A 19,336-nucleotide genomic window follows, 5' to 3' on the forward strand; every position below is an offset into this window, starting at 1 on the left:
TGTGTGTTTGTACGTAGGCCTATGGGGGGTGGGGCCCTTTGGGGCTACTGTCTAGGGCCCCGTACAGGATAAAATAGCTGGCATTGGTGTTTTGGATATCTCTGATGGGAACTACTTCCATTGCAAAAGAAATTAGCCGTGACCCTTTTCAGCTGAATAACACCATATTTCTGAGGCCCTTTGGGGCTACTGTCTGGGGCCCCGTACAGGATAAAATAGCTGGCATTGCTGTTTTCATGATAAGTACACCCAAAGGAACAATATCCACCAACTTTTGTCCGTGACCCCCTTCGGCTGAATAAATCCATTTTTCGGGGTCCCTTTTTGTGGTCCCTAGGCTTACGGTACAGGATGTGACTTGCCAGCAATGCATTTTATTGACCCTTGGACACATCCCTATATGATGAGACCATTAAAAAGTGTGACCCTTTTCAGCTGAATAAATCTTCTGGGCCCCCGGTCTATATTTATATCTGTGAGCAGCCAGCCCACATGAGGGGCAGCCGCCGAGCTTGCGAGAAGAAACGGAGTGGTGATCCTATCTTACAATTAATATTAGCCCCATCACCTGTGAAGCGTATCAGACTACTTCAGAAAAGTCTTTTCCTTTATTGTGTAGTCCCGTATATTTTGTTTGGTGGTCGCACGCACTCGATTTTATTTGTAGTAAAATCGGTATTTTGGGGTATATTCGGCATCTTTATCGTTTCGATTTTCAAAAGAAGACGGAAGAAACACGATCATGGCAGGAATGCAGCCTCCGAATGTCGCCGCGATGGGAGCTGTTCCGCAGCCACATCCTCAGGCCATGGCAGGCCAGCAGGCCCCGCAGGTGCCGGTGCAACAACCGTCAGCACAGCAGCAGCAGCAGCCACAACAGACGGCCCACCATCATCAACAAGACCATGATGTGGTCGCCAAAATAAAGGCCACGGTTGCCCTTCTTCGGGATTCATTAAAGGTTAGGCCAAATAACTGCATGATTATTGGTTCTGACTGAGCCACAAACACGAGCATGTAATGTTAGCACTAGCAGTCTAGTCCAGTTCGGGAAACCCACTCACAAGGGGGGCCCCTCCTTATAAGTAACCCGTCCCCCTTATAAGTAACCCCGTCCCCCTTATAAGTAACCCCCGGGGCACCCCTTATAAGGAGTCTCCACGCTTTTTTGCAATGCAACGCGAAAATGAAAGGACTGCGGCAATTCGCTTGATTATGTCCATAAAGCTTCACAAGTTTCCTAGTTACTCACGAAATTTGAGCAAAATCGGTTTGAGGCATCATATCTAAAATCATGGATTTAAATGCGATGTCAAACGACCCATGCGAATGCTGAAATGCGAGCGATTGCTGGCGTGAGTGTCGCCAGGCGCGGCGGCGCGGCAATGCTTGAGTGCAGACGTGGCGACTGAGTACGAAAGTCTCCGTACTCAGTCGCCACGTCTGCACTCAAACATTACCGCGCCGCCGCGCCTGGCGACACTCACGCCAGTAATCGCTCGCACTTCAGCATTCGCATGGGTCGTTTGACATCGCATTTAAATCCATGATTTTAGATATGATGCCTCAAACCGATTTTGCTCAAATTTCGTGAGTAACTAGGAAACTTGTGAAGCTTTATGGACATAATCAAGCGAATTGCCGCAGTCCTTTCATTTTCGCGTTGCATTGCAAAAAAGCGTGGAGACTCCTTATAAGGGGTGCCCCGGGGGTTACTTATAAGGGGGACGGGGTTACTTATAAGGGGGACGGGTTACTTATAAGGAGGGGCCCCCCTTGTGAGTGGGTTTCCCGAACTGAGTCTGGTGAGTGGTAGTAAAATTAACAATAACTCAGTTAATTAACTGGTTAAATTTACTATTCTTCTTCTGTCCAACACCCCTTAGTAGGGGTCAGTCTTACTGTAAATTTTAATATAACTTTAACAAAGTTTAGGAATATAAGAGGGGATCGAGGAATTAGTTAAGTTGTGATGTTCAGGCAAATATCTTGCCTACCTATAATTCATGATTCTGAACGCAGGCTTAGTGTTTAAGCCTCTATATTCAGATTCAGATTTGGTCCTTCTTGAAGTAAGCTGAGTCATGCGGCCAGGTGGAGTGGCGTCAAACTTGATGTGTTCGTTGTTCCAAAACTTATCTAAACCAATTTCAAAGCTGTAGACACTGGATGCTTCTATTAAGTTATTTGGTAAACTATTCCGGGGTTTCCTGATACGCATGTGGAACAAATGTCTTCTTGTACTGTTGAAGTGGTAAGTATGTGTTCTAGAAATATGCAATTTTTTACTATGTCCTCTTGTACATGTGCATTTTGTTATCAGACCTAAATCAGGCACTACCTTTTGATCGTATTTATATCTTTTACATATCTATATCTTCTACCAAATCTATTTCAGTTTGAAATTTACATCATTCAAGAGCAATGTTATATATGGATATTACGGTACAGATAGAGTTGCTATATTTGGGCCACTACACTTCTCTTTGGCGTAGATCTTCATGAGTATGACATGAGTGCTGTCTTGACAAATACACTCATTCTTTTCATACGTACAATATATGTGTAGTAGTCAAGGGGCAAGGATAGTTGGTGTGAACAGACATTGTGTGCAATTGTGTGATGGTGATTACTCAACAAATATTTGATGCTAATTTGGTGTCATATCAAAGCAAATACGTGTACCTCAGTTCTAGCTGAAACAATTTTTAAAACTTCCCATTTCTTTTAGAACACATGTATACATATCAAATTAAATCACTCCAAAACTTCGAAGCTCATGAAATCAAGGGAATTGCCAATTTTGGCTTCGATATGGCATCAGAACAACAATGCATGTTTACAGTGGGTATGCTGTATTAAATTAATAAGTGTGCACTTTGCATGCAATCTCTTAACAGACCACAACAATGTTATTGCACTCTGTGATGGTGCTGAATATTAAAGCCAAATTCATTGACACTCCCCATTTATACAACGTGGATGAAATTCATTGAATGATCTTTTACCTGTTATAGTGAACATTATTAAATATTTCAACAATTTTGATGCAGTTTGATTTGAGACTGTATCAGTGGCAAACATTTTACTTTACTTCTACCCTTCATCATTATTACCCAGAACTACACAAAGTAATCAACATATATCATAAGCATTTCATGATCTGAATTAAATCGTTACTGATAATCCATAATACATATCAGTTGCTAATTATAGAAGTAAAAACAGACTTTACTTTTGTCTCAAAGAGGTCTTCTGGTCAATATTGTTGAGACTTTTGTGTTCAGTTTTTGTGATGTACAGAACCAAAATTGTAACAGATACGGAGCATGTGCACTTGCTGTTTGCATACTTTGCCTTAATCCTTTTTATTTTACTGTCACACTAGTCAGAATCTGTCTTATCTTCTTTCAAATTTTGATTGATCTACAATGCAGGAAGTATGGTCCTACATTTACAAAAGTACTTCTTTAGGTACATCAACTAAATAGGCATTTGACAAATGTAGCTAACATGGATGCAAGCATATACAAGCATGTTCATGATGAAGCAGGACTAAAAAAAGAAAGAAAAACATCAGATGCAATTGCTGCAAAGTGCTATATGTCCAGTACAATCATATATTTACTGGTCCAAACATACTGCTGCAAGAGTGTACAAAACCTGATCAAAACTGATAATATGGTTCAGGGAGTGACTTGGAAATTCCAGCATAAAGACAGAAAGGGCAATATTTTGTCACGGTGACATCATCCACTTTTCTTTTTACAGCTTTGATTCAGTACTAAATCTTTGGAAAGGCATTTGATTATGCTTTTGATAAATTAAAAAGGGCATATATCTAATGATGTTTTGTTGTACCTCAGAGTTTTCAAGTAAATAGACTGTAGCTGGCATTTTATTTTACTGCACAAATTATATGTGACAAGTCAGAGAAAATTACCAAGGTGCTATACCTAGTAAATAATTGTAAAGTTTATTGAAGGGTTTTGGGGTTTGTTTGTTTTTTTGTATGTGTGTGTGTGTTTTAGGAAGATAACTGTTCATGACAATCTTTAATCTAAGATGCTTGAATCATGTTGCTGTTCAAATGTGAAGAAAAACACAGTTTTTGCATTTTTGTATGGACTTCCCAGTGTTATATGAAGTGTCCAAGTAGTCATACATACCTTAGGCTAACTTTAGGTGCGGAAATCTGATTGATTTCTTAAAGATTATCGTCTTCTCAGAAAGTTAAGTTTTTGGTCTTTTTTAAATCTTTCTATTTCACTTGGCCAATAGAATGAAAAATGCAGTATGCCATTGATTTTTAAGACACCATTGATTTCAAGGTCCTTGGTCCATTGGTTATGTACATGGTGCCTTCTACCATTTCATTTCCAATTTGTGTTTGTAATGTATCTTCACATGTGGAAAGCTTATTGTCGCTGGGGTGACAAGACCTTGTATCTGCAATTTTTATGAAAATGACTTTTTTGGATTAATGGTCAGATAATCAGTTAAGTGATGTCCTGTCCAAATCCTAGATGTCTTACTCCAAGAATGAAGCCACCACAGCGTGACAAAAGAATGTCTATCCCATTGGATACAGTGCTGTGGCTGCCATATGTTTTTTTTTGTTTTTTTTTTGCTTTCCTGAACATTTGACATTTTGTAGATATACAAGGTCTTGTCGCCCCAGCGACGTTATGTGGTTTAGATATTGAGTAAACTACACTTCAACTCAAGCAATCATCCCTCCCCAGGTGTGACAATTCATAAAACAAATATTTTACCATATATTATTTACTATTTTTATCATATGATACAACAAATACTACCCTTCATCCATCAAAGCTTTTCTTTATCAGATTTTTCTTCACTCTTTGTCTTCACGCAATTCCGCCAGAATCTTATGAAGATTTCTGCCCAGGCCTTTGCTCACTCTGCTGGAATAGACAATTCAAGGTAAGTGTATATAGGAGAATTGAGAAATGCTAAAGCTGGAATAACAAACAGATTTAAGGCCCAAGATACAGTATGCAGTGTGACATAGCTTCACATACACTTTCTTGTAATGTGTAGGTTATCCTTTATGAACATCTCAAATTGTCCAACCAATTCATGCATTGTTTAATGGTGTTCTCTACAAAAATAGCATGATTTGATTTTTGCTCAAAACATTTGCAGATACGGTTTTTGTGAGAATGTGAAAAAAATGACATTCACTTCTGTCTTGAAGTTTTTAAAGTATTTTCAAATCACTGCAAAGATAGAAAGATTTTTTTGAATAAAAACTTTATGTACATCTTTACTATTTTGATGACAAGTCGCACATGTATATCTCAAAGTAAGGTTTTTCATGGTCATGTATGGCTATACCACCAATCTCTTTCGCAAATGCATTGGCATTATATCCTTTCTTTTCTTTCTTGACTATCTGGTGGCCATCTAAAGTTTTCCTCTTAACCCTAAAAAGACTGGGCTATTTTGGTAGCTCGAAAGACTGGGGGGGGGGGGGCCTAAAGGGCCCCCCCTTAAGATCTCGGCCGTGGATCGCGCGATCGCCGCGGAAATTTGCACAATGGTAGTGTGCGATGTAATCTACAAGATCGTATATTCAAATTTTCCAAAATAGCCTTCTTTTATTTTATTTTGATTAATTATGCTAATTTATGCGAGAAATCACTCTTTGATCTAAATCAGTAAATAAAGCTCCAAAAGTGCTCATTTTTGGTCTAATTATTCTTTGTGGCATTCTTAGCAAATGTACTTGAAAAAAATTCGGTATCAAAATTGATTTCTTATTTATTTTATTGTTTTATGAATTTCTTATGTATTTCTTTGTTTTTTCGACCTTTTGTTTTCGTTGTTGTTTTTTTTTAAATTGGTGGCAGACACTTTTTGAAGCATAATACTCCTAAAACAAATTAATTTCAGCCATTTAGAGTAAAAATAAGCATATTTATATGAACCATGTGAAAAAACTCAATTTGCATTGACTTTGTACACAAAATCACATTTTTGAGCCATTTTCGGCCTCACGTGCATGTACAAAAAATTATGTAACTTCAGAACCGTACCCCCGGGCGTCACAAATTTGGTGTCAAAATGTGCGTCAAACTCGAAAAAAAAAGTCATAGAGCATCGCGGCGAGAGCATTGCGTGTTGCAGAGTAATCGCGCGAAATGTCGAGGGGGGGCCCTTTAGGCCCCCCCCCCCCAGTCTTTTTAGGGTTAAGGTCAAATATCACACAAGCATTGTTACATTAAAGAAATAAAAATTATTCATTCCTCTGACTTCTTCTGACATTATTATGTTGCTGGTAATATTTTTCACCCTGCTTGCTGAAAGAGTTAAGTGATTTTCTCTTTCATTATGGTTGAAAAATGAAATTTTGGGGAATTCTCTAGTTATAGTTTTTTTGTATTGTTCTGTCATATCACATTACATACTGGTGTAGTCTCATTATCCAGGGATGGTGGCACCAAATTTTTAAAAATAAATGACTTTGGAAAGCAATGTCCAATTTTCCTACAAAATCACTGATGTAACTTACTGCCTAAATATTGCTGCATTTACCTAATCCACATACGCATTTGGTAAAACTTCCCTCTTACACACCAGCCAGGCGTTTTCTTTTTTTCTTACAGTGAAACATACATTCACAATTTTCTCTTATCATTCAGTCAGCCATATCTCCATATTCCCTCCACTGTTTGATATAATCTCTTTCAAAAGTGCATGCAAACAATTTTACTATCTTTCCCAAACAGTCTTCTTCCGTCTTTTCTCTGTTTCCCACTGCTTTTCAGTTTTAGTTATGGCCAAACATTTTGGGACTCATTATAAATGTTAGGCAGTATGTTGTAAAGGAGGGGGCATCAGTTTCCTCAAAGGGCAAACAAAAATAAGCAAATATTTCCGGCACCCACTCAGTCATATCCAGATATATGTGCATACAAAACAAATCAAGCCAAAATAGAAATGCCCTATGAATCCATTGGACATTCTTATGTGATCAAAAGTGCTAGCCACCTCCAAAGCATGGACAGGTCATTGTGGAGCATGCGGTTAATGGCTGTTTGATTGCTGGAGCATCTTTTTTGATGTATCAGTTATTGCATCTCCATGTGGAGAAAGCCAGCTATTGCACTCCAGTACCTGATAATCTTTAAGGGTTAAATGTTCACCCATGCCCACTAACCCCAACCACATTGACACAACTTTTAAGAATTTGAGCAGATCTAGATTACACAGAGGCAATATACATGTGCATATAGGGCACAGGAATTCATGAGAATAGGGAAGATTGGGAGATTGCAGTTTCATATTATGTAATATTTATTGTAGAAGACTACAACAAGTTATTGAAGCTGCAAGGCAGTTATGAGAGTGTGCACTGCAGTTGAAAATGTAGATATAACCAGTGTATGAAATTATCTGTGCCACTGACACCCATTTTATAATGATATTCCTATTGGAGGAAAGGAAAAAGTATGACAAATCACTTGATGAGTTACATGTATTCAAACCTGTGATACAAGTGATATATGCCCAGACCCACAGTTTGATCACTATGCCATTGAATATAGTTAGCCATACATTGTATGTCTGCATTATAAATGACTGGGCTTTATCTATCTACTGTAGCGTTTGAAGCATATGACGTGCAATGTCATGCCATACTCTTTTGAAGAACTTTTATATGGACCATTTCAAAAATGTGTATTTTTATAGTGTTTCTTCAATATTTTCATATCCATGATCTTATGAACGTGCTTGTTATGTTGGGCACGTGCAATGTTAACGCCACAACCAAACTATGGAATGACAAATGTATTTCATGCTCCTATTTACCCTGAAAATGCATCAATTGGTAGTGAGCACTCTACTCTGATTCTGCCCACAGCAAAACGCCAGAGGAAATAGCTGCAAGGTTTGACAAGAGCTTGGAGGAATTCTACTCACTCTGTGACCAACTGGAGTTGTCTTTGGTATGTAGACCCCTCCAGTGTAAAGAGTTAGCCTGCACTGCTCTCTACCCATATTGGTTAATAATTAGGTATATTTAAGGCATTTAAAAGTTTGTTTGACCTTTGACCTAACATATACAAGCAGGCAGAGAATTCTTTCCTAGGGTAAAGATGATCATTACGGTACTTAATGCATGTAGGAAAACCAGGAAGGGAAGTGTCAAGTTTTGAGAGAAAGTTATAGGTGTATTCATCAGGACAATTTACCTCAATTGTCATCTTTCTCTGCTGATATATTTTTAAGTCTCCAGAGACATCTGAATATAGTCTTTTAGATATTTCACAAAATATAGACGAAGAACAATTATGTAATTTTGTGTTAGATTTTTATTCACTTCAAGTGATGAGATGGAATGCGCAGTATTCTGTGAATACATATCTTGAAATGAAAGGTTGCATATGTCAATTACAAGGAAAGTACCTTTGTGTAAAGTGAATATGATTCTTGATATTGTAACATGGTTATGAGATTTATGTCTTTAAGAGAGGAGGAAATATTTGTGATATTTTTATGTTGCCAGTCTGTTTGAAGATACACTGACTGTAAGATGCATTGTAAGGTAATTCAATGACAGACTGTCATGATTTTCCAAGTAACTAGGTATATGATTTGACAAGAATTTCTCTGATGTGTTGTTAACGTTGTCACTCCCTCTATTCCACACCAGCTTTCACTTAGCAGGAACAGTTCTCCATTAATTCATAGCCCTCTCCTTCAATATATCAAATAATTGCATTTTGTTTCTTATGTCTTACTACAGTATAATATAACCTGCGTAACTCTGTACATGCATTGTCAAAACAGTTAACCCGTTGAGGACGAGTCCCGAGTATACTCGGGCAGGTGTCTATGGGAAATGCGTGTAGTAGCAAAATCAGTCCGTCCTCAACGGGTTAAGATATGCAGGAGTATCAGTCAATCCATTAATCAAAAATGTATTATCTATTTTTTCTGTTTGCATACATGTCTGCCCACTTCCTCCAGCGACTTGCCCACGACTGTGCCACACAATACATGGACGGAGCCCGCTACACTCCCGTGCCGCTGATGCACTCACACAAACAGGAGATGGCGGGCGCAGAGTCCGGAATGACCTACGGACAGTACATAGCCACGGTCAAGGCCCAGGTGCAGTGCATGGCCGACGTGCATAGCGCCCTCTCAGAGTGCTCCAATAAACTGGGCCATTCGAGTCAGACTTGACGGAGCTGTGGCAGCATTAATGGAGTGTACATAACTACATGAACTGAGCTGAGCTTTGTGGAAAGGACACAGCAAAGAATTAGTATACTGCAGTAAGTTTGGAGTCAACGAGCACATGTATCCAAACTCAGCCTGTGATAGGTTCTTTAACTGTGTTTCCTGGTTGCTCAGCCCACAAGGAATGTGGTCTTGCATTCTCGTATAAATGTCTTCAAGTACATTTTCTTTTTTTTTATGAGGGTGTTGCCCCAGGGACTTGCAGCAATCCTTGAATCTCATGATTTTTTTTTAATAGTTTGGTTCAGGTGGAGTACCATGAAGGTGAAGTGCTATGCTCAGGTGAGCACTGGACGCACATTTCTGTTGTTTCTGTACAATGTAAGTCATGTCTTTGGTGTACATGTTTTGTCATGTCAATATTAAGAAATAAGTGTTTGATTGATCCTTTGTTAGTACCCACTTCTGCCTGTACACTAAAGACGTGAAAGGTTAGAGGGTTTATTGCTGTGGAAAGTAAGAGAGTACAAGAGACTACCAAAAGAAAAAAGCCTTGGGATAAATTATTTTATCCCAAGTTCTTGTTAGACATGTGTATGAGGGTGACAAACACACTTTGATTCAAAGAAAAGCCAAATTTTTTTAGTAATAACACTAGTCTGCTATAATCAGATTTTGTTAATATATTATAGGTGTTCTTCACAACAAGTGTCTGTTGCATCTATCGCTTTCTTGATATTTTTTTTTTTTCTTGAGGCCATACCCACTAGTGTTGCATGAGTCACTGAATGTGTTATGGGCACTTTAAAATGTGTTGAGTTGTGACAGCAGTTGCACTAACACTAGAAAGATCATTTTTGGTGTTCACTACTATTCTCAGGAGGCCATAGTGATTCATTTTCATACATTACAGCACCAATATAGTACATCAAGTCACACATGTATGTCAAGGTGTCAATCAAATGTATATTACGTAACAAATTGAATGAAACTAGTCATGAAAGGGGAGAGTGTTTTGACTTCCTAAAGTTGTAAAAAGGATGAGTATATAGGTGAATTCTCAGCCAAATCTGTGGGATGGGCACCGGATGACACCAAGGAAAGATGGAAACAAGAAGCGCGTAGAAACAACACTCAAGTGGTAGCTGATATGGTTGTACCTGTCCCTGGTATGGTATCCATGCTTGGGTGAAACAATTGCAACTCAATCTGCAGAGCATTCTCCTTACATGCCAAAAGGGATCGATAGAGTCTTTGGTTCTCGTCGCACTATATTGGGGTTTTTTTGTGTGTGTGTATTTCTGTTTTTATTGAATACTATAACATTTGCCATGAAACAAAGAACATATCATACCTGTGAAAGTATAATGCTTACTGAAGCATAAATGAAAACAGAACCAAGGCAACACAATACAATACAATACAATACAACGCAACACAACACAATGAAAATGTCTCCCTGCATAAGCAGTGAAGTGCCACCATGACAAGAGCCATGGAAATATATTACGTTCTATAAAATAATTACTGCTATACTATGAAGATATTACTCAACATACAATCATTCACTCCAAAAACACTAAAACGACTCTGCCTAGCTGGGGCTCCACTGCATATTACCCATGTCTGCACAAAAGTAGAATAAAGTAACATTCCTTTACTGATTAATCACTGTGGTACATGTACATGGGGGAAAAGGAATCAAACTTTTATCTAAATGATCGTGTCCATTTTTCAAAATGAGAGCCCAATTTACCCCTTTTCTCAGCTGTTTTATATTCAATTATTTGTTTCATTCGAACAAAAGATATAAAAGATAGAAAATTTAAATTTACCAGCTGAAATTTGCAGCGAATTATATATTTCATACATGAGAATAAAAAAGTAACACACCTGTCATGCCTATTTCCAGTATCAACACCAAATAGGTAATTGAAATCAAGGTATATTGTAGTGACTCTCTTGTTAATCATGTTGTCAATACAATCAGAAAGCTTTTTCCAGATGGGAGCAACTACTGCACAATCACAAAATATATGTTTCAAGGTTTCAGAAAACTTCTTACAAAAATAACACAATGGAGAATCACTTCGACCAATTTTATACAAAAATGATTTGAGGGCTATTGCATTATGAAATATTTTTAAATAAAAAGACCTTAATTCGGTATCTAATGTACAATTGAAATTGTTTCTACGAACTGCGAGCCAATCAGTATCATTTTCATCCAAACCAAAACATTCTTCCCACTTGTTTTTAACCTTGTTCTGAGAGACTTAATAGTCTTTATTTTGTAATAAAGAGTATGCATGTTTAGGTACTTTGGGTTTTCTTACCAACTCAGAAACAATTTTATCAAAGATATTTTCATTGACATCATACTGATCTGTAAGCCAATCCAAATGCAAACCATTCATCAGGGAATTGTACTTACGACGGTCCGTTATAGGGATGTCATATTCTAATACTAAATCTTCAAAAGTCTTCATAAAATAGGCACCCCTATACAAGTGAGAAACATACAAAATACCTCTTTCATACCAAGCATGATAGTGAAAAAAATGGTCTATGTCTTAAACTCACATGCTTATTACACCAAATGGAATCTTGAATATGAAACTTGGTTAAATTCATTTCTGTTAATATTAAATGTCTATATTTGTACCAAATCTTCAGAGTTTCAATCATTTGACAATATTTTAATTTATCTAACACACATTGGGCATTGGGGAGCTTCTGTTTTCCATAACATTAAATAATCATTGTAGAACAATTTGAGCATTTTGATATCTATATATTTCCATGCACTCATATAATGTCTGTGGTTGTCTTGGACATATTCAGTGGTTGCGAGGAAGACAAATAATGCTTTCTTTCCTTCTTGCTGTAGCTTCTTTAGCTCTGGTAGGAGTGCTCTACGGCGTGCTTGAATGCGTTGGCTGAAGTCCTCCGCTACAAATATCTTTCTCTCCTTGTACTTGAATCCCCCTTGAATGCAGCGATGCAGGCCTTCCTTTCCCTGACTCAATCCTGGAACGATCCAAAGCACACATGTATTGGTCGATCCTTTGGACGCTGGTTGCCATTCTGTTGCATACGGGATGGTGGTGGCCCTGGCGGGGTGCGATGAGCTCTCTCGATTTTGACATCACCAATGGCATCATCGATGGACGATAGGAGTGATGAGATCAGCTCTCCACACCCTCCTGCCGCAGCCGTTTCTTCTCCTTCTGGGAGATTGAAGAACACCAAATTATTCTTTCGCGACCTGTTCCCCAAGTCATCGATCTTGTCCAGTGCTTGTGAAAACTCTTTTTCCAAGCCGGTGAATCTCTCCTCACAAGCCTCTTCATGAAAATAAAGGCAACAATGTAGCTTACTGAACCTCTCCTCCTTTTGCCATTCGAATTGCTGAAACCATAGGGGTGCGGCGTAGGGAGTTGCACTGCTCTGGCCGGCCCGCGCCGGTCATCGCCCGAGCGTTCAGCAGCAGACATGTTAGTGTTACTGGTATTACGTGCCTTCTCTGTCACTGGGGGCAAATCGAAATTCAGACTTTTGGGTTTCTAACCTCCTCTTCCTCCGGGGTATTTCATGGGCGACAAAAACTTCTTCTCGGCCATGAACACAAATAATTAGAACAAACTTATCGAAAACGGTCTGGACTGGCCTTAAAAAACAAAAATTGTTGGGTAAAAGCTTAAGTGAGGCTCGAGAACATGCTCTTTAGAAGGGCGCCATCTTGATTCTGGTTCTCGTCAGCTGAGTGTGAACCAAGCAGATTATACAAAGAGCTGACCACTGATAGAATTCCTCTGCGTATTGTAGGTTTAGGTCCAGGCACTACCTTAAACCCAAACTTGTCAACCTCTGCATCCCAAAAGACACCCAAGGTACTTTCCATGGGGAGGCCCTTCGACTATGGAGATGATTCTACGTCCACAGCCGAGGCCATTCTCTTAATATGTTCACAGGTCCACTGAGATTCATTGTCAATATTTGATGTAATTTCTGAGTAGACGTGCTTGATCTCTTCAACATCCAAAAATGCCTGTAGTATGTCTGTGGACCTTCCTTCAAACTTTACAGTCCTGCCACTCAGATATGACAGCATGACAAGAAATGGTCCTGTAAAGTCAAAAGAACAAAGAGTGTGTATCAGTGAGGATGCTTTTGCTTTAGAGTGGATGTCCCAGCCTGGGATGATGTTGGTGGAGATAATGTCCTGGTGCCTGGTGAATGGAGTGGGCATTTACATGTACTTCCAGAATCTTCCCAATATACATGTATACGAAGCTTGATTAGAAGTGACTATACGCTATGTGACGCATAACCCATCATATTTCACATACGTCCAGGGTGGCTTTCCTTTTAGACTTTTGAGCAACTTCATCCTGAACTATACTCTCCAGAAGAGCCATTCTCTCAGGGCTGTGGAGGAAATACAGACAGGTCTCCTTCAGGATGTCAACCATGTTTCTTACATTGGCAAGTTTGCAGCTATGAGAGATCAGTAAATTCAAACAGTGACAGTAGCAGTGTACATTCAGTGCTGTGGTTGATGATCTCTTTCCAGGATTCCTGTACTTTTTACAAAATTGATTCCCATGACTTTTTCCGTTTAAAATTTTAAATTTCCATAATTGTATTTCTCCAATAATTTCATGAAATCCCAAGATCTCTTAAGTCTTTACTACATTAAAGTATCTCTAACCAATAAAACACACACACACATTCAACTCAGTTGATTCCCAAAAGAACAAAGTGATCTATTAACTTACCCACCTAATTTGTAAGCTCTCCCTCTTTTATCTTTATCAACTGTTCACCATCATGAACTTTGGCAGACTTCTCCCTTACCTACCTTCTCATGGCATTTGACTTGGTAAGGAGGGGAAAGATCACCAGTCTTTTCTGCAGATTCTGCGGTTGTGTTTACTTCTTTACTTAGGAACTTCACATCTTTCTCTAGTTCTTCTTCTCTCTTCTTCACACTTTGTATTTCTTCTCCAAGGTACTTCTGCTTTTTTTTTCCCTTTCATATCCTCCATCTTCTTATTCATCTGTTCATCAAGATATGTCCTGTACCTTTGCCTTGCTTGTTTTGCATGCGCAAGCATTTCTTTGTTGATTGTTACATTCATAATTCCTCCAGAGATATGAATGTTATCAACAGTTATCCTCCTAGCAACTAGCATTCTTTCTTTTTGATTTCTACTTCCACCTCATTGTTTACTGAGAAGCCCCTTTCAACATCTGCCTGTCCATGTGACAAGTACTGTTGTGTCGTTGACGTTGCCTTGCCCGTAGCAACTGTAGAATAGCTACTCTTGTTGTTCTGTTGCTTCTTGAAATTCGGCTTCGCTGCGTCTGATTTAGATTGTACTGTTATCTCACCAAAAACAGGATCATTCACTTCCTCTGCAGCAGCAGACACGAATTTCACCACATCAGTGATGTCAGGACAGCCGCCTTTGTGTCTGATGTCTTGAACTACCTTCAACCAACGTCTCTTCAGGTAGAATGGTAGTCTATCCACCACCTTGAGTAGTTCGTGCTGGCTACTCATCTCCCTTGTGAGATTCAAAGCGTTTAAGGTCTCGACACACGTCTTCAATTGGTCACTGAACTTCTGGAGGCCTTTCTTGTCACTAGCATGGTATGGTGGTCCGCCAGTCACCTGCTTGCTTCATCCAAGCATCCGCTATTTTGTGTCTACTGCCAAAGCGTTCCTCCAGCAATTCTCTGGCTCGCTGGTATCCATGCTGCGGGACCATAACCATACAGCACTGAATGATTCCTTTAGCCTCGCCTTCGCAGTACTGGAACAACTTTATAAGCTTGGTTCCATCGTCAAGTGCAGACTCACCAATCAGATTGTCGAATGAACGCATAAACTCGAAATAATGCAGAGGATTTCCATTGAACTTCATCAGTTCTGCATTTCTGAGTGAGACTGCATCGATGAGTCGCCTGTTCTGATGTAGGACATCTGGGGGGCATTTCATGAAGGAACTTGTCGGATAAAATATCTGACAAGTCACTTTTATCCGACAAGTTTTGAGAAATTCTTTAGTCTGATTGGCTGATTTCTCTGAACTTGTCGGATATAATTGACTTGTCGGACATTTTATCCGACAAGTTCTTCATGAAATGCTCCCCTGATGAATCCACTGCCTGTCCTTCATTCTGTGTAGGTCTAGATGGAGGTGTCTGATAAGGGATGGTGGCATCCTGATCATGATCATCTCGCACATTACTAGCCGCCGCTGGTGGAGGGTCAACCCTGCTCTTGTGTCGACTGACATGTGACCTTTCCTCTTCACACAAGCTCGAATAGACCTCTTCTTCTGCCTTTGTAACGTCAAGCTGTGTCTGCAGCTTCAGCAAACTTTGCTTCTGTTTGAGCTTCAGCTCCTCCAATTCCAGCTCTTGGAGGCGTCGGAGTCCTTCTGCCTCTGCTACTAGGGCTGCCTTTTTTGCCTTGGCCTTAGCATGCAGATGAGAAGCAGAACTGGTTGTTGAACTCGCTACAGACCTGGCCACACCATCATCACCACAGTGACTGACCGAGTCTTCCGGCTTTATGGTATCCTCGAGCTGTACGTCGCTCATCGTTGTAACTTAGAGGTACTCGCAACTTGGTAGACAATGTTATTGAACTTTATGTGATGTATGTATGCTACGAAGCAACCTCTGCAAATCGGCACACGAATAAATGAGTCCTCAGTCCATAGTTTGAAACTGTGCTGTGGTGTGCACGTGTGTTATTCTCTGTCCTTGCTTGTACAGTTACATCTCAGAATGTACACCTTGCAAATCTTCACTGTGTCGGTACCCTTTAGCTATATACACCTTGGTTACATTGTACTCGAACAGTTTGCACCGAACAGTTGCACCTTGCACTTGCACCTTACAGTTGCACTTTGCATCTTCAATCTGCAAAATTAAATTAAATGTAACAACAATAATACGCATTTGTGCTCAATTACATATCATGAATTTGCATGAATAGATAAACAAATGCTACAGCTGTATAACACTACTCACTTACCCTGACACTTTGGGTTCATAATCACATCTAACTCCTTACTCTTTATAATGATCTCCAATCATTATCAAATACTCCTATATTACAGCTCTTTCCCTGTTTCAAACCTAAATCTTCACATTATGCAATTATACCTTTTGTCATCTTTACACTCATACATCATTTCAACATTCCTCAACGGAAATCTTGACTTTGCAATACTCACAACATTGGACTTAAACCGATTAGCGTGAATTTACTTGCAGAAATCACTGTCCACAAACACCCTGGTCTGTGATTTTTTAGGCTGGCAACCAACGCCCCCTATCGACCGAATAAGTCAATCCAGGCAAATCCCCGCTTCTGACGTCACTGAAAACCAACACATACTTAAAACTTACAAGTTTTATCATTACCCATTTCATTCGGTAGGATCTTGTAACAGTCACTTTTGAATGAAAAGCTGATGCCATCACTTACCTTTTTCTTTGCCTTTGAGACAGCTTCACTTGTAGCTAACCCTATGTCAACTTGTGTGTTGTCTTTTAGAATCTCTTCTTTCAACTCCAGCTTACTGATCTTCAGAGATGATTTTGCTGCAGCCAAGATATAATCTTTTACAAACCTCCTCATCAGGCTCTGAGATTTTGGCAATGTCTGTTCCACGGAAGGGACTCATTGGGATGACCGTCTGCTGGTCTGTCAGAAATGATTCAATTTCTGTGGTAATGGAGAGAAAGAGTTCTTATTTGCTTCAAACAGAGGATCCTTCAAAGCAGTATGAAATGTTTCATACGTCTTTATCTTTGGATGTGGGATTTGGTTCTTTGAAATAATTTCTAACTGCCTGAACACCAACTGCTTAACTGGACAAAGCACTGCACCCATCATACCCTTGCCCTCAGACATGTTCAAAATCCAGTCCCATGTCCTCTATGGTTTTCTTGATTGCTGATGCAATGTGCTCACCAGTTGTTCTCACTAGTCCTACAAAATCCACAAACTCTTCTCTGATATTCTGCTCAGCATCAGCAAATCTGATACAGAGCAAGTACACATTTTTATTACTAAGTATGTCTGTCCACTATATCTGTGAGAACTGAGAACAATTACTGTAGTACTGCTTGAGCAAATCTCCTACTTGGCATGGCAATGGGTTTATTGTAAAAAGCATGGAAAGTCTCTTCCCTGCTCCACCCAACATGATGAAGAGCATCTGGCATGGAAACCATATTACGTGTGGCTTTGGAACTCGTTGCTGCTCATGTGGAGTGAGGCTTGTACATATCTACCTTGATACTACCTTCTTAAGCCATCGTGAGATAATATCTTTAGTTAGTTGCTGATACGGCTTTCTGTAGCTAACAAATAAGTACCTTTCGTGAACTTGGTGGTGTGACGTAAATATTCTTGGAGGCACATCAGAACACAAATTTGCTTTAATCCCTGGGATATGCTGGAAGAGCAACCTTAGAACTAGTCTTTCCTGGTCTACTCTGTTTAACTAAGTCATGAATTACAAATGTACATACAGAGGTCAATATAACCATTTTGTCATTATCAAATAATCTGAGCATCTACATTCTCTTGGCAGGACTGACTTGCCCTCGGGATTCCCTTTCCTGGTCATCATGTGTGTTGTTTTTGTGTGTGTGAGCCTGACCACTAAAAATTCGAAAAATAAGCTTTAAGTGACATATATTTTCGGAGTCTAATTTTTTGCAAATTTGGACTTTCCAATGATATTGCAAATGGTTAAATTCGTGATTGTGGAGTACAGTACTGAACGGGGAAATGTATACATGTCACAGTCGTGTCAGGGTCAGAGTTGATATTTTTGTATGTTTTTATATTCGCGAATAACACCCGATTCTTGAAATTTGCAAAAATAAAAACCTCACAAAATATTCAGTGTATACAGTATATATATTTTCCCTAAACTACTTGTCACTGACCTTCTCCCTAGGACAAGCCTAGAGATATGGTGGATGATTGCACTGTTCATGCCATCCTCCATAATCAGCAGTTAAAAAAGACCAAACATTCCACCCTGAAGCACAACCATTCCTGGCTATACACACAATGACTACATCTCTCACAAGTTTCCTCTTGTTTTCTTAATCTTTGTGAGGCAAACGTTGTGTGTTCATGTAGAAGTATCACTTATGTGCCGTGTGATTGTGCTACACACTCTTTTTCTCTGTAGAAAATGAGAAATAAGGAATACAGATCAGAAATGCATCTAGACTTAATTTCTCCCAAGAGTTCTGTGATATACCATCCACCATGTCAGCTTGATGAAATAGGAATTTATGTCTAAGGAATTCCCATCATTATTTTTCATGTGCATAGGAATTTAGTCAGCTCTGTTGGAACAACAACAGTTGTTATTACTCTCCAAGGCTGTGTGATTGAAACACTTGCAAAGTCCACATCATTCAGAGCTGAGAATTTATGATTGAATCCCTTTCATGTCTGAAAGAGAAGAATCGAAATGTTGCCAACAGACTTTGCATGTCAGACTTACTTCCTGCTCTACATGTATTTACCGCTGGGTTTGAAAGTTAATTTTCATCAATGATTACTCATACAGGGGTGATGATACATTTTGAAGACATGATGAGTGTTGTTTTATCAAATAGCAGCATTGTAGACACAAGTGAAGCATGCTTTGTTTTGAAATGATATTTTCAATCGTGAGGAGTAAAAGAAATTGAGACTTGATGAAACGTTGACTCCCATGTCTGATTTGGCCCTGTGAGTCCTTACCATACTTGGAAGAGGGCTTAGAGCCATCATTTTGTATGACCTCCAAGTGTGTTGTGATGATTGCATATTGTGTATGTGCATGGATGTATTATGGTGTATGTATATATATATCATCGCTGGCATGACAAGACCTTGTATCTGAAATTTTGGTGAAAGTGACTTTGGATTAATGGTCAAAATATGTTAAGTGATATCCTGACCAAATCCCAACTGTCTGATACTCCAAAAAGGAAGCCATCACGGCATGTCAAAGGAAAGACTATCCGACTCGCTATAGTGCTTTGGCCGCCATGTTTTTTGGCTCTCCTGAATATTTGACAT

General features: G+C 39.3%; 1 protein-coding gene across 1 annotated transcript; it reads left to right on the plus strand.

Annotated features, from left to right (window-relative positions):
• Window positions 1-660: 660 nt before the first annotated feature.
• Window positions 661-9,219, plus strand: LOC139733201 (mediator of RNA polymerase II transcription subunit 29-like). The gene is made up of 4 exons (XM_071644038.1): window positions 661-961; window positions 4,889-4,947; window positions 7,892-7,976; window positions 9,001-9,219. Exons 1-4 carry the CDS (start codon window positions 743-745, stop codon window positions 9,217-9,219), a joined length of 582 nt encoding a protein of 193 aa, XP_071500139.1. The 5' UTR covers window positions 661-742.
• Window positions 9,220-19,336: the final 10,117 nt, after the last annotated feature.

This window comes from Diadema antillarum, unplaced genomic scaffold (assembly GCF_040938485.1).
Source record: "Diadema antillarum isolate AM-2024a unplaced genomic scaffold, OU_Dant_1.0 seq00000463_RagTag, whole genome shotgun sequence".
NCBI lineage: Eukaryota > Metazoa > Echinodermata > Echinoidea > Diadematoida > Diadematidae > Diadema > Diadema antillarum.